The sequence below is a fragment of the Panthera pardus genome, unplaced genomic scaffold (genome assembly GCF_024362965.1).
Source record: "Panthera pardus isolate Hobbes unplaced genomic scaffold, ASM2436296v1 HiC_scaffold_11, whole genome shotgun sequence".
Lineage (NCBI taxonomy): Eukaryota > Metazoa > Chordata > Mammalia > Carnivora > Felidae > Panthera > Panthera pardus.
In genome coordinates this window covers 97,189,754-97,204,749 of record NW_026526666.1, presented here as the reverse complement: position 1 = coordinate 97,204,749, position 14,996 = coordinate 97,189,754, and the positions used below count along the sequence as shown (strand labels likewise).

The 14,996-nt window shown below is 46.3% G+C and overlaps 1 protein-coding gene across 1 annotated transcript; it reads left to right on the top strand.

The window, feature by feature from the left end:
• The first annotated feature begins 774 nt into the window (after positions 1-774).
• Positions 775-13,782, top strand: CFAP107 (cilia and flagella associated protein 107). Its single transcript, XM_019461445.2, has 4 exons — positions 775-1,207; positions 8,615-8,728; positions 12,038-12,215; positions 13,407-13,782. The coding sequence occupies exons 1-4, from the start codon at positions 1,094-1,096 to the stop codon at positions 13,586-13,588; spliced, it is 588 nt and encodes a 195-aa protein (XP_019316990.1). The 5' UTR covers positions 775-1,093; the 3' UTR covers positions 13,589-13,782.
• Positions 13,783-14,996: the final 1,214 nt, after the last annotated feature.

Here is a 14,996-nt window from a genome sequence, read left to right as displayed (position 1 = left end):
TGCTCTACGGTTGCATTTATATCAAGTCCACAAATGGGCAAGGCTAAGCATTAGTGTTTAGGAGCACACCCTTTGGTGCTCAGCCTATTTAAAAAAAAAAAAAAAAAGAAGTGACAACTACAGGAGTCAGGTGGTAGAGGGAGGAGGCACGTGTGGCCTCCACGTGTGGTTTCCAGACTCCTTTGCTTAGTGAGTAAACAAAATAATAGTCTTTCTCCCATCAGACTGGGTTCTGTGGGGATGGGACCCTGGTCTAGTCACTGATGCATTTATAGCCGCAGCTCAGTGCCCAAGATGTAGCATGTGGTCAGTGAGAGGATTGTGGGATGAATGAGGACTAACCAAATGAACCATACAGCATCAGTTTGAGCACAAAGATAGGATTCTCTGTGGAAACTCCTTGGGCAAAGGGGCAGACAGGCACTGAGTGGAGCCCAAGGGTCTAGGCCTGAATCAGACTGGATTTAAATCCCAGCTCTCCCACACGTGGGACTTTCAACAGCTACTTGGTCTCTCTTTGCTTCACTGTTCTCATCTGTAAAAGGGTGTAACGATGGCACCTGCTTCAAAGGGCTGCCGTGAGGATCAAATGGGTGAATGCACACAGATATCTCAGAGTGGGCCTCACACATCAGTACTCATTACGTAGTGATAGAGTGCGACCATCTCAACTCACCCCTGTAAAGAGTGCCTTAAAGATGATGCCTCTCACGGGGTCACAGCACGAACACCAAGCCCTTCTGGCTCCTGCATTTGTGGTGGTTATTGCTGGTTTGATTTGCTTTTATGAGGTCAGTTTTGCTCCTGAAGAATCAGCTTCTCCCTTCAGGAGAGTATTTATACACAATCTATCACCATGGAGACAGTCAACAGTAGGGAATCCAAGATCACATCACCTCTCCCTGGAGGCAGAAAGCAGACTCTCAGGCCCATCTATTTTGTGAAGTTGGCAGGGTGTCATCTCTATCCACTCAGAAGAGTGGCTGGGACGATAAGAGAGAAAGACACCCTACACTCAACAACTTCATAACATCTACCCACCCCTAAAGCCTGAAACTGTCTCAAGTCTAAAGACTCGGGGCAAGCACTTACCATGCAGTTTTTGACTGCAGTAAGTCCACAGTCATTCTCTACCCCAGGCTGGAAGGTGGAGACCAAGTATTCAACCCGAGTGCTCACTGGAAACTGGGTGGAAGAGAGGAGGAAGGTAAGGAAAGGGAGAGAGTGGACAGAGGGCTTGGGGGATGGACTGGCAGGCAGAGGTAGGAGTGAGGTCATTACTATTTCCAAATTAGGGGCCATAGATAGTTACATCTTAAGAATGGGGCATTAGGGTCTCTGTGCTCTTCGGAGAGGAGTTACATTCAAGTAATCAGCAAGGTCCCTGGTATAGCTTGAAAACACGATAGTACAGGTATGAATATAGCTGTGCCTTACAGCATTATTTTCAGTGGAGTGTTTCTAGGCATCTGGTGCTCCCTGTCTCTAATTCCTCTGCATCTTGACCTGAAGAACATCCGTTCTCCCTGGCCTGGCCCTTCCCAGAGTGTGGTACTTGCCAGGGAAGGCTTGCCACTCTTCTACATTGATGTCCAGGGATGGGCTGCTGCTCTGTGGCACCTGTTCCACAACCTTGCCCGGCCTGTGCGTTTCAGTTTTTCTTTCATTTTTTTTTAATTTTTTAATGTTTTTATTTATTTTTGAGACAGAGAGAGACAGACCATGAGCAGGGGAGGGGCAGAGAGAGAGGGGGACACAGAATCTGAAGCAGGCTCCAGGCTCTGAGCTGTCAGCACAGAGCCTGACGCAGGACTCGAACTCACAAACCGCGAGATCATGACCTGAGCCGAAGTCGGATGCTCAACCGACTGAGCCACCCAGGCGCCCCTCAGTTTTTATTTTCAAAACAGAACAAATGGGCTCTTGGTGTTCCCGTGTATTTTAAGGCCACAACAAAAATACTTTGCCTGAATTGGCCTACTTGAAATTAAATATCTTCATTAGTGGCAATCAAGACTGAGCCACTTAAATGTCTGCAGAGACATGTAGACATCCTCATTTCTTCTTGGGAAATGAGCAAAGAAAAGAGAGTGAAATACAATTGGAGGCTTTGGTTTAAGTGTGGAGAAGGTTGGTGGTGACTTCTGAGAATCGGTAAAGACTGTTTTCGGGGAGAACATTGGAATTCACCAGCCCTCTGGCTAGATGTGGTCTATGGCCATTGTTAGCTCTGATTTCACTTGGCCTTATTTGGGGAGTAAGGGTGTGTGTAAGAGAAGCTCCAAGGGCAAGAAGAACTGGCTGAGCAATCCTCCAGGCTCTTGTGGGTGAGGTAGTATCCAGGAATACTATGGGTTGGTCCTATACTTAGAAGAGATTGCATAAAGAGAGCAGAGTTGGAGTGATATCAGAAACCTGGTAGACGAGAAGCTCCAGCTCCTTATTCTCCCATGGAAACACTTAAGAAACAACTATGGCCTGTCTAAAACAACTATACAAGAGCTCTGGGAAATAGTTAAAGGTCCACAGTGAACAAAAAAAGGCCCAGTTTAGAAAAAGTCACATTCAAAATGGTAGGAAATTCTAAGATATTTTTAGTTGCTTTTTTTCCCCATTCTCTCCTTAGAACAGCATAGTTCAGTTTCAGAGAAGCAGTGGCTTAGCGGCCATTCCCCCTCCCTTGAGCCCAGAGAGAGTAGAAGCACATTTTTTTTTTCTGCAAAGAGGAAAAGAGGGCTAAAATTTTATTTTTTTTATTTTTTTACTTTTTGGACATCCAACTTTTTATTTTTATTTTTTTAATGTAATTTATCGTCAAGTTAACTAACATACGGTGTATGCAGTGTGCTCTTGGTTTCAGGGGTAGATTCCCGTGATTCATCGCTTCCATACAACACCCAGTGCTCATCCCAACAAGTGCCCTTCTCAATGCCCATCACCCATTTTCCCCTCTCCCCCACCGCCCCCCATCCACCTCAGTTTGTTCTCTGTATTTAAGAGTCTCTTATGGTTTGCCTCCCCGTCTGTTTGAAACTATTTTTTCCCCTTCCCTTCTGCCATGGTCTTCTGTTAAGTTTCTCAAGTTCCACATATGAATGGAAATATATGGTATCTGTCTTTCTCTCACTGACTTATTTCATTTGGCACAATACCCTACAGTTCAATCCACGTTGTTGCAAATGAGAGGATTTCATTCTTTCTCGTTGCCAAGTAGTATTCCATTGTGTATATAAACCACATCTTCTTTATCCATTCGTCAGTTGATGGACATCTGAGCTCTTGCCGTACTTTGGCTATTGAATGGGGCAACCGTTTTAATCTGTCTGGAGGCTGCCTAAAGAACTGGTCTCTGTTTTGCTTGACTCAGAGCTCAGATGGGGAAAAGTGTCATAGTTCATGTTTCAGGCCAAGAAAGGCTGTTGAAAGCAGACTGGTTACAGTGAGCAAAAGTTGCCAGGGGACTACAAACCAGTGAAGGTCTGAGGCCTGAGATTACAGGTAGAGGAATACAACGGAACATAAAGGGCCTTGAGAAGAAGCAGGGGAGACACTCTTTGGGAAAGTAAGGCATTTTAAAGTAGCTGTGAATACAGACTAAATACAAAGGTACACACACACACACACACACACACACACACACACAGGCCCAGGCGAGATGCATGCTCAGAAAACTCCTGAGAACTTAAGCCTTCCTTCATATCAGGCTGATTCCAAGCCTCAGAACATGCCCTGTTAATTAATGGAGATCTTCCCTTAAATGGAGCCAGTTTGCAAAGACTATGAGAGGGGGCTGTTTTTACAAATGTCCACGTTCAACAAAAAATTACAGGACATACAAAGAAATAGTCAAACATGGCCCGCCGAAGGGAAGAAAACCAAGTGGGGAAAACTGCCCTGGGGAAAGACAGACATCAGAAGGACTAAACAAAAACTTAAAAGTCTTAAATATGCTTAAAGAGCTTAAAGAAGACATGAACAAAGGAACTAAAGGAAATCAGGAAAATGATATATGAACAAAATAAGAATATCAATAAAAAATAGAAATTATAAAAAGAAATCAAATAGAAATTATGCAGCTGAAAAATTCAATAACTACATTGAAAAAATTCACTAGAGGTGTTCGGAGAACTTGAAGAGAGATCATTTGAAATTCTTGAGTCTGAGAAGACAAAAAAAAAAAAAAAAGAAAGAAAGAAAGAAAGAAATGTGAACAGAGTCTAAGGACTTATGAGACACCATTATGTAGACCAGTATACACATTATGGGAGAAAAAAGAGAAAGGAGTAGAGAGAGTATTTGAAGAAACAATGGCTGAAAAATTCCTAAATTTGGAGAAAAGATACAGATCTACAAATCCAGGAAGCTCAGTGAATTGCAAAAAGATACATCCAAAGAGACCCACACAAAGACATATTATACTCAACCTGTTGAAAATCAAAGACAAAGAGAGAATTTGGAAAGCAGCAAAATCAAAATGACTCATCACTGTACAAAGATGCCTTTATGAGATTATCTGTAAATTTCTCAGCAGAAACCATGTAGTCCAGAAAGGGGTGGGGTGATATATTTAAAATGCTAAAAAAAAAAAAAATCCACAAAACTTATCAACTGAGAATACTATAGCTACCAAAACTGTCCTTCAGAAATGAAGGAGAAACTAAAAACATCCCCAGATAAACCAAAGCAGAAGGAGTTCATGACCACTAAGCCTGCCCTGTAAGAAACAGAGCAATGCTAGACAGTAACTCAAAGTCATATGAAATAAAGACCTCTGGTACAGGTTAAACACATGAACAAATATAAAAACCACTATTATTGTGATTTTGGTTTGTAACTCCACTTTTTTTTATGGGATTTAAAGACCAAATGCATAAAAATAATTATAAATCCATGTTAATGTGTACAAAATATATCAAGATGCCATTTATGACATCAGTAACATAAAATGGGAGATGGCAGGGCTGTACAGGAGCACAGTTTTTATGTCAGAGCTGAGTCAAGTTGGTACCAGTTTAAAGTAGATTATTAAAAAGATTATTATAAGTTTAGGATATCATATGCAATCTCTATGATAACTACAAAGAAAATATCTCCAGAGTATACACAAAAGGAAACGAGAAGAAAATAAAAATGTGTCACTACAAAAAGTCAACTACACAAATGAAAGTAGTAATGGAAGAAATGAGGGACCAAAAACCCTGTAACAAAATAAATAACAAAGTAGTTAAATGAAGTCCTCCCCTGACAGTCATTACTTTAAATGTAAATAGATTTGGGGCGCCTGGGTGGCGCAGTCGGTTAAGCGTCCGACTTCAGCCAGGTCATGATCTCACGGTCCGTGAGTTCGAGCCCCGCGTCAGGCTCTGGGCTGATGGCTCGGAGCCTGGAGCCTGTTTCCGATTCTGTGTCTCCCTCTCTCTCTGCCCCTCCCCCGTTCATGCTCTGTCTCTCTCTGTCCCAAAAATAAATAAAAAAAAAAAAACGTTGAAAAATAAATGTAAATAGATTAAACTTTCAACCAAAAGACATAGATTGGCAAATGGGGGGAAAAACGCAAACCTGGGATGCAAGTATATGACACATATGAGACAGTCTTTAGATCTAACGTCATGCGTAGGTTGGAATTGAAAAAAGATATCCATACAAATAACAATCAAAAGAGAGTGGCATGGCTATACCAACATCATAAAAAGTAGACTTTAAGTCAAAAACTGTTACAAGAACCAAATAAGGAGAGTACATATTGAAGAAAGGGTCACAAAGAAATAGAAAATTTGAATAGTTCTAGAACTAGTGAGCAAATTGATCCAGTAATAAAAACATCTCCTGGGGCGCCTAGGTGGCTCAGTTGGTTAGGTGTCCGACTCTTGATTTTGGCTCAGGTCATGATCTCATGGTTTGTGGAATTGAGCCCCGCACCGGGCTCTGTGCTGTCAGTGAGGAGGTTGCTTGGGATTCTCTCTCTCCTTCTCTCTCAAAAAATAAACAAATAAACGTTTAAAAAAAATCTCCCAAATGAAAATCCATGACTAGATGGCTTTTCTTGTGAACTCTACTCAGTATTTTACTACTATAACATAACAAAGGCCATAAATGAAAAGCCCACAGCTATCATCGTACTCAGTGGTAAATAACCCAAAAATAATTTCCTCTAAGATCAGGAATAAGACAAGGATGCCTGCTTTGCCAGTTCTATTCAACATAGTATTAAAAGTTCTAGCCAGAGCAATTAGGCAAGAAAAAGAAATAACAAGAAATTGGAAAGGAAGAAGTAAAATTATCTCTGTTTGCAGATGATGGGATCTTATATGTACCAACCTTAGAGACCACACATACAGAGACAAAACAAACAACAAAAAAACCCAGAAAAACCTGTCAAAACTAATAAATGAATTCATCAAAGTAGCAGGATACAAAAATCAAATTGCAAAAGTCAGTTGCATTTCTATACACTAAAAATGAACTATCTAAAAGGGGGATTTAAAAAATTCTATTTATAATAGCATCAAAAAGAATAAAATAGTTAGGAATAAACTTAACCAAAGAAGCAAAAGACCTATACAATGAAAATTACAAAATATGACTGAAAGAAATGGAAGTTTATGCCAATAGATGGAAATATCTCCTATGTCCATGGATTGAAAGATTTAATATCATTAAGATGTCAATACCACCCCAAAATGGCTACACATGCAATGCAATCCTTATGATATTTTTTGCAGAAATTAAAAAATCCACCCTAAAATTCACTTGGAATCTCAAGAGACCATTCTCAAGAATAGTCAAAACAATCTTGAAAAGAAGTACAAAGTTGAAGGATTCACATTCTCCGATTTCAAAAATTATTACAAACTACAGTAACCAAATATTGATATATGGGCATAAAGGCAGTAATATAAACCAATGGAATAAAATAAAGAGCTCAGAAGTAAGTCCTCACATATCTGGTCAAATGATTTCAACAGGGATCATTCAGTGGAGAAAAAACAGTGTTTTCAACAAATGGTGTTGGGAAAACTGCATATCCACATGCAAGAGAATGAAGTTGGACCTTTATCTTACACCACATACAGAAATTAATTCAAAACAGATCAAAAAGTTAGATGTAAGACTTAAAATGGTAAAACTCTTAGAAGAAAACGTAGGAGGAAAACTTCATGACATTGGATTTAGCAATGATTTCTTGGATAGGACACCAAAATCATAGGTAACAAAAGAAAAAAATAGATAAATTGGATTTCATCAAAATTGAAGTCTTTTAGGCATCAAAGAACACTATCAACAGAGTGAAAAGGTGACCCATGGAATGGGAGAATATGTTTGCAAATATTACATATGATAAAGGATTAATATTCAAAATATATAAAGAAGTCCTAAAGTTCAACAGCAAAAAAGCAAACGAACAATTAAAAATGGGGAAAAAAACTGGAAAAGATATTCCTCCAAGTTATGCAAATGGCCAAAAAGCACATGAAAAGATGCTCAACATCACTGGTCATTAGGGAAAAGCAAGTCAAAACCGCAAGATACCACTTCACACCCATTAAGATGGCTAATATTGAAAAAAAAGAAAGAAAAAGAAAATAATAAGCGTTGGTGTGGATGTAAGTGAAATCAGAACCCTTGTACATTGCTAGTGGGAATGTAAAACGGTATAGCTGCTGTGGGAGACAGAAGCTATGGCAGTTGCTAAAAACAGTACACATAGAACAACCATATCATCTAGCAACTCCGGTTCTGGGTTTATAAACATCAGAACTAAAACCAGGATCTGGAAGAGAGAGGTTCATACATTATGTGTGTAGCAGCATTATTCAAGGCAGCCCAAAGGTAGGATGGGTAAGCAAAAGGTAGCATATACATACAACGAAACAGTATTCAGCCTTGAAAAGGAAGACAATCCTACCTCGAAGACACTATGCTAAGTGACATAGGCCAGGCCCCAAAGGACAAATACTGTAGGATTCCACTTGTGTGCGCTCCCTAGAGGAGTCAAATTCATAGAGACAGAAAGTAGAATGGGGGATGCCAGGGGCTGGGGAGGGAGCCATTTAATGGGTTCAGGGTTTTAGTGTGAGAAGATGATGTTCTGGAGACTGATGGTGTTAATGGCTGTACAACCATATCAATGTACTTAATGCTCCTGAACCGTGTGCATAAAAATGGTTGAAATGGTAAATTTTGTTACGTATATTTTACCACAATCAATGTTTAAGAACTGAACCAGGAGACATAAGATAATGGGGGGAAAAAGAGTGGAACTGGAAAGAGCGAGGAAAACAAGAAGAAAAGAAGGAGGCTAGCAGGAGTGGATAGCGGGGAGAGAGAGGACAAAGGGAACAGGTGCAGACCATGACAAGTGGTCGGGTGACCCAAGGAACAGCTTTCCTGAGGCTTGGGTCTGGGCAGTGGGGTGCCAATGGCCTGAGCATGTTCCTTTCCAAGCTCTGGAAGGGAGGGGGCAAAATGAAGCCCGGCTTGTGTAGGCTGTTGCCCTGGGGTCGTGTCTATCCTTCCTCTTCCCAGCCTCCCGTAGCCCAGAAGGGGAGGGGACACTACAGAAGCATGAGAAGGTGCATCACAGAAGTTATCCTGAGTATTTGGTCTTTTTCAGTTCACCAAAGCCATGGAGGAAACACCTCAGTCCATTTACAGAAAAGAGTATGTCCCCTTCCCGGGCCACAGACCCGACCAGATCTCCAGGTGGTATGGCAAGAGGAGAGTGGAGGTAAGTGGGGGAGGTGGGGGCCCCACACTCAGGCCTGGGATCCCCTCCAGAGCTCAGGAGACACCACCTCCTTCTAGGCTCGGTTCCCTCTGGGGACACAGGAGCAGTCTCGTGGGCATCCTCCCCCACCCGGGGGCCACTGATGGCATTCACCTTTATTTACAACCCACCAAATCTCAAGCCAGTAGCATTCCCTCTGCCCTGTACCCCAGCACTTTCTTGGATCATTTTCCCCGTTCCCCCACACTTTCCCAACAGGAGGTAGGCAAAGGGTAAATACTGAATTAGGTGAACATAGTGAGGAAATCGGGGAGGTCCTGCAAAAACAAGTAGCGGTGATGCTTGAACGGCAGTGTTTTGCATCATCTATGCCCCAACTTCCTGTTCTTTTGTATAAAATCAAGGGCCATTCTGTCCTCTCTCACTCATTGAGGGCCTATGTGCGTCATTGTGTCACAGGCCTCCAGAGCAGGAAGCAGGGCACTGCATCCTCAGGACACGTCCCCCACCATGACCCATCTAACCCTTACCTGCCTAAACTCAGGGTGGGGGCACACAGTGAGGGGTGGACATTGTCAGATGGAAGCATTTTGGAGCTGGAAGGGATCTGAGAGATAGTTCAGCCCAGCAACCTCCTTTTCAGATAAAAAGGTGTCCCAGGTGTGGTCAATGGTTTGTCCAAAACCGTTTGGCTGGTTGGTAAGGGACAAAGCAGGTGGGCGGTCTGTAAATCAAGCAAGAAGTATCTTCATATTCCTTTACGCTATCTGCTGGAGTTGACTCTGTCTTCTGCATTTTGGGGGTCCATCTTAGTATAAATAGCAGCAAATTTTCAGCTCTGTGCTGGCACCGCTGGGCTGTGTTGGCATCTCTGGACAATCCTGGCATCTTTGGATTGCACTGACTTTCCTGGAGCACGCTGGCATCCACAGACCCTGCTGATGGTCTGGAGCTGCTAGCCTTTGCCACTAGCGTGCCAAATGCCTGTTAATGTAAGGAAGTCAAAATAAAAACCCATGATCTGGGGATCCTGGTCCCCAGTTATCAATACATAAGTACTTAGGCTAGTTCTCAATACACATTAGGTGTCCTCTCTTTGGACTCATAACAAACCCTGATGAGATAAACACACACACACACACACACACACACACACACACACACACACACAGTCTGTTTAAAATTAAGACGCCCCCTGCTAACATATACACAAAATAGAACCAAGCAATCAGATATTCGCTTCTAAGGACTCTGTTCAAATATCTGTGTGCCAGGGACCCTGGACACAGCGCTGCTTCTGAACAGCCGTTTCAGTCCGTCAGCTGTTCTGTGGATTTCATTCTGCACCTCTCCCATCCCCCACCTCACACCTCCCCCTTCTTAGGCAAATGCTGATCTCCCTTCAAATTGACTTTGGATAGATGGGGTTAGCATTCCCCAGGGAAAACCCCCTTCCTGTGCTTTGCCCCTAGGCAGGTGTATTAACCAAATTTTCTATGTCCTGTATTTTATTTTATTTTATTAATTTCTTAAAGTTTATTTATTTTTGAGAAAGAGAAAGAGAGAGTGAGTGGGGGAGGGGCAGAGAGGGAGAGAGAGAATCCCAAGCAGGCTCCCCACTGTCAGCGCAGAGCCCGATGCGGGGCTCGAACTCATGAACCGTGAGATCATGACCTGAGCCAAAACCAAGAGTCAGACGCTTAGCCAACTGAGCCACCCAGGCGCCCCCTATGTTTTGTATTTTAGATGGCTTGACATCTTAGGGGCCTTGCTGATCCTGGAGAGACTGCCTTCCCAGGGCTTGCTAATTCCTAGAGATAGTACACAACTTGCCTATAAACAAGCTTGTAGGATACAAAGCAACCAACCCAGAGCCCATATCCCAACCACCTCTTTTATCTAACGCTTCTATGCCAAGTCAATATCCTTTTGCCCCAAATCACTCCAGGGCCTGGCACCAACAAGAGTGGGCACCCCTATAGCCCAGAGCCTGCTGAAATCATTCAAACTCTGTATTCCTCAACTCAAACTTGACTATCCTGCCTCACCTGTTCCTTCCCTTGGAAACCACATGGACAACCTGGGTCATGCTCTCTCTCGTCCTCTCCTTCTGGGTGTTTCCCTAATGTGGCCCCATGTGGTGTGGCATGTCTTTCAAAACTGTTTCTTTCAAAGGCAGTTGTCTCCCTCTCTGCCACCTGACCATACCTGATCAAAACAAAAATCCTAGGTACATAATCCAGACAGCAGGGCCACACCCCAAACCAAGAGGAACTTGTGGCTTTCCTCCTTTCCCTGCCATGATGCCCCCCCAACACTTCCCTTGGTTCATGGGAACCCCCCCCCCCCGCCAATGTGCCCTCCCTGGCGCTGGAAATGTACTCTGGGCACCCAGTGATACGGATCTTGGGAACCCCTGCTTAATGTCTGTGCCTCCCCCCTTGTCTCCCTTCGGCATTGTGATCTGACTTATTTATGGAACCACTAACTTGAAATATTATGTGCAGTCAGCGTTTCCAGACCATAGCAGACACAGACCTCCCTGTTTGGTCCAGACAAGAGAACAGGCATGGAAATCCACATTATCTTCCCCTGTAAATCAGCCCAGTCCTCCAAGATTCCCTTGCAGGGCCAAGAGGATTTTCTTAGGAAAAGCACTGATGCAGGCAAACGTCCCAGAATAAGGAGAACATGGCTTTCTTCTCCTTGTAAATAACCCCCACCAAAGAAATCGCTCCCCAAGTTTCCAGCTGAGGGAGCCATAAATCCTTTGCAGGAGAAGGCAATTTATGGGACATGCTCTGATTCCTCCCATAGTAACTGATTGAAATACAAGGTGCATATGTCAGGCTCGGTATTCAACGTCTTTCTCTCTCCATGGAAATAGGCACTTGGATGGATGAGACTCGAGACAAATCAAAGGGTATAATTTCAGATCGCAGGGCAGCACTGAGATGGTTCTGACTCTTCCCATTCACCTGGATGTCCTGACTTTCATTTTAATGTGTCCCCACGGCCCATTCTAGGGATGAATTGACTTGGCATGGGTTGGGGGCCCTCATACGGAGAACGGACTGCAGCCAAGATGGAATGTGTGTGTGAAGGTGAGCTGTGTCAGGTGGGCCAGACAACCACGTCTCCCGTTTGGTGGCCCTGAGGGCCCAGGCGGCAGACCCTCGCCGCCGGCCCGTGGAGGCCTCCTCGCCATCAGCACCACAAGCCTCGGTGGCAACAGTTTCTGCCTCCATCCACCGCCCCGTGGATGCCTTGCTCTGACCAGTAACACACCCGCTGTGTCTGTCCTTCCAGGGGCTCCCGTACAAACACCTGCTGACGCACCACCAGGAGCCCTCACACCGCCATCTGATTAGCACATATGACGACCATTACAACCGGCATAATTACAACCCCAGCCTGCCCCCGCGTCGCACCTGGAGTGGACACAAGTTGCTGTGGCTCCCGGAGAAAGCAGACTTCCCCCTTCTTGGTATTTGTATAATTCAGGATTTCCCCCCTGTAGTGGGCTGCGAGGGGTCCACAGCCGCGTAGGGCTGAGGTGTGCCGGGCACAGGCTGAAAGACGCGCAGCGAGGGCATCAGAATGACCCGAGAGCGGGAGAATCCCGTTTCCCCCCAGGGCTGCTGCCTGCCCCCGCCCCCTGACACAGAGGGGACGCTGGCCGTGCACTGGAGCCCTCACCTGCGTGCACCATGGAAACATGGTCACCTGAGCACAGGTGGCAGGAACAACACCGCTGCACGTTCGGATCAGGCAGCTGTGCTAAATGGGGACTGTTACTTCCCAGGGGCCCTGCCCTGCGGGAGCACCTGAGGACACAGGAGTGACACACAGGGGAGAAATTCCTGCCCTTGGGGAGTCGTCATTCCAGTGGGTCTCAGATCAGACGCCATGCATGCATAAGATACCTTAAGATCTAGTAAATACGGTAATTTTGGACAGGGATGTGCGTCATGAAGAAAACTTATAGGTAAGCAACAGAAAATGAGGCGGGTGTTTGTGAATTTCCTTCGGGTGGAATGATGCCGGATGGTCTTTCTGGGAGAGATAGCTGAGTCGAGAAGGAGGGAGCCATACAGGAATGGGGGGGTGGGGTGGGAGAGCATTCCAGGCAAGGGAATGGCAAGTGAAAAGGCAGGAGTACCGGAAGACCACATCAGGGCTCGGAGGCCACAGTGAGGAGGGGGACCGTGTCCTTCCAGCGGAACTAGGACTTTGGAGTGATTTTTGTAAGAGAGGGCCTTGATCTGATTTACATTTCAAGCTGCACCTTGCCTCTTTCCATGCCTCTTTCTCTGCACCCTATGCTTTGTACTCCCACCCTTCCACGCAAAGGGGTCCGATGGTGAGCTGCGCGCCACGCCCTGTTACCCTGGGGTTTGTCCTCGACATCGGCCTTCGCACGCCTGCACTGCTTGCTTCGCCGCTGGGGCAGGACGCTCCCCTCCATCCTTAACCAGTCACGGCGCTGACTTCTCCGAGGCCCACAGACCGGCGCCTGGTCCCTCCTGAGGACACAGGGAGCCGGCCCCCCGCAAGCCCTTCTTCCCTCCGGAGCCCGGCCAGCCTCGCTCCGGGAAACCCCCAGGGCCCCCGCTGCGCTGTCCCCCGGCCAGTCTATGCCCGGTCCCGTTCACGCAGACCCCGGTTTCTCTTGCAGCTCCCCCTACCAACTATGGACTCTATGAGCAGCTGAAGCAGAGGTGGCTCACGCCCAGGGCTGCCCCGAGGGAGAGCATTTACACCTCGTCCTACCCGAGACCACCGCTGTGTGCCATGTCCCGGCGGGAGCACGCCATCCCTGTCCCTCCCCCTCGCCTGCACCCTGTCCCGCGCTTCTGAGAACGGCCACGGGCTGTGCAGGTGGGTCCGACCGGAGCCCCAATGTGCTGTTGGACCCGCCAGGCCGCAGGTGGCTGCAGACACACCCAGAGTGCTAAATCCGGCCCGGCTGAGGCCCCTAGTTCACGGTCTGTGTCCTCCAAACCCTCAGGCTCCTTTCTTTTCCATCCCATAATTAAAGCTCTTCCAGGCAATGGAGTGACAGCTATATGCACAACTCTGCAGAATGTCAGGACTCTTAAGTTCCTCCCCCGGCCTTTCACGTGAGGGGGAACTGAGGCCCAGAGAGGTGACGTGATTCCTGCAGGTTCTCACCGCATAGACGCCCTCCAGGAGTGTCTGGTCCATGGAGAAGGGGGTCTGACCACGAGACCCCCGCTGCAGAACTCCAGGGAAGGGTCAAATGTGGTTATGGGGAGGGCAGGCACCCTGCAGGAGCTGGCCATCCGTGGTGGGGGGGGGAGGGGGGGTGCCCAGCACGTCGTTGTCTCCCCAGGGGCTCAGAAGAAGGGAGACACACAGCATCTCCCCTCCACCTCCGAGCTCTCAAATCTTTTCCAGAGTTGAGTTTGAGGATGGGGGATTTTTTATTTATTTATGTAAAGAATTTTTTTTAACATTTATTTATTTTTGAGAGACAGAGAGAGACAGACAGAGCACAAGCAGGGGAGAGGCAGAGAGAGAGGTCAGCACAGGCTCAAACCCATGAACCGAGAGATCATGACCTGAGCTGAAGTCAGACGCTTAACTGGCTGAGCCACCCAGGCGCTCCAGGGAATGGGGGCTTTTTCAGTGAGTGTCTTGGAACAAGGATGGACCCCCGGACAGAAGGACAGGGCGCTGTCCTGGCTCAGGGACTTGGTGCTGTCCTCGCCCAGGATGGAGTCCCTAGAGGCATGTTCTGCCACCTGGCGTGGAGTCCAGCCTCTGGTTGAGAGTGGCCGGCCTCCTCTGTCCTCTCTCACTGACACAGTTGGATGGTTATAGCCTGCTTTCTCTGCGTGGCCTTCCCTGCCTGATGCCTCCACCCTGATGATCTGCATTCATTATTGTAGGTGCAGTGCTCCGTGGAGAGTTGGTGCTGAATTTCCTTGGCTGGACGGATGAATAAATTGTTGTCTCTTTGGGGGCTCCTCTCTGGACCCACGCTGTACCCCACTCACCACGACCCAGTCCAGTTCCACACTTCGAGCCTCCATATAGCTGCTCTCCCCAACCCCCGTCCGCAGGGTGGACCTCCATCCAGACCCCAGCCCATCCTGATGTCCAAAGACCCCTTATTCTTCCAAGATCTTGGCTTCTCCCACCTCTTTTTTTAAAAAGTTATTTGTTTATTTTTGAGAGCAAGAGAGGGAGGGGAGGAGGGGCAGAGAGAGAGGGAGAGAGAGAATCCCATGTTAGGAGCCTG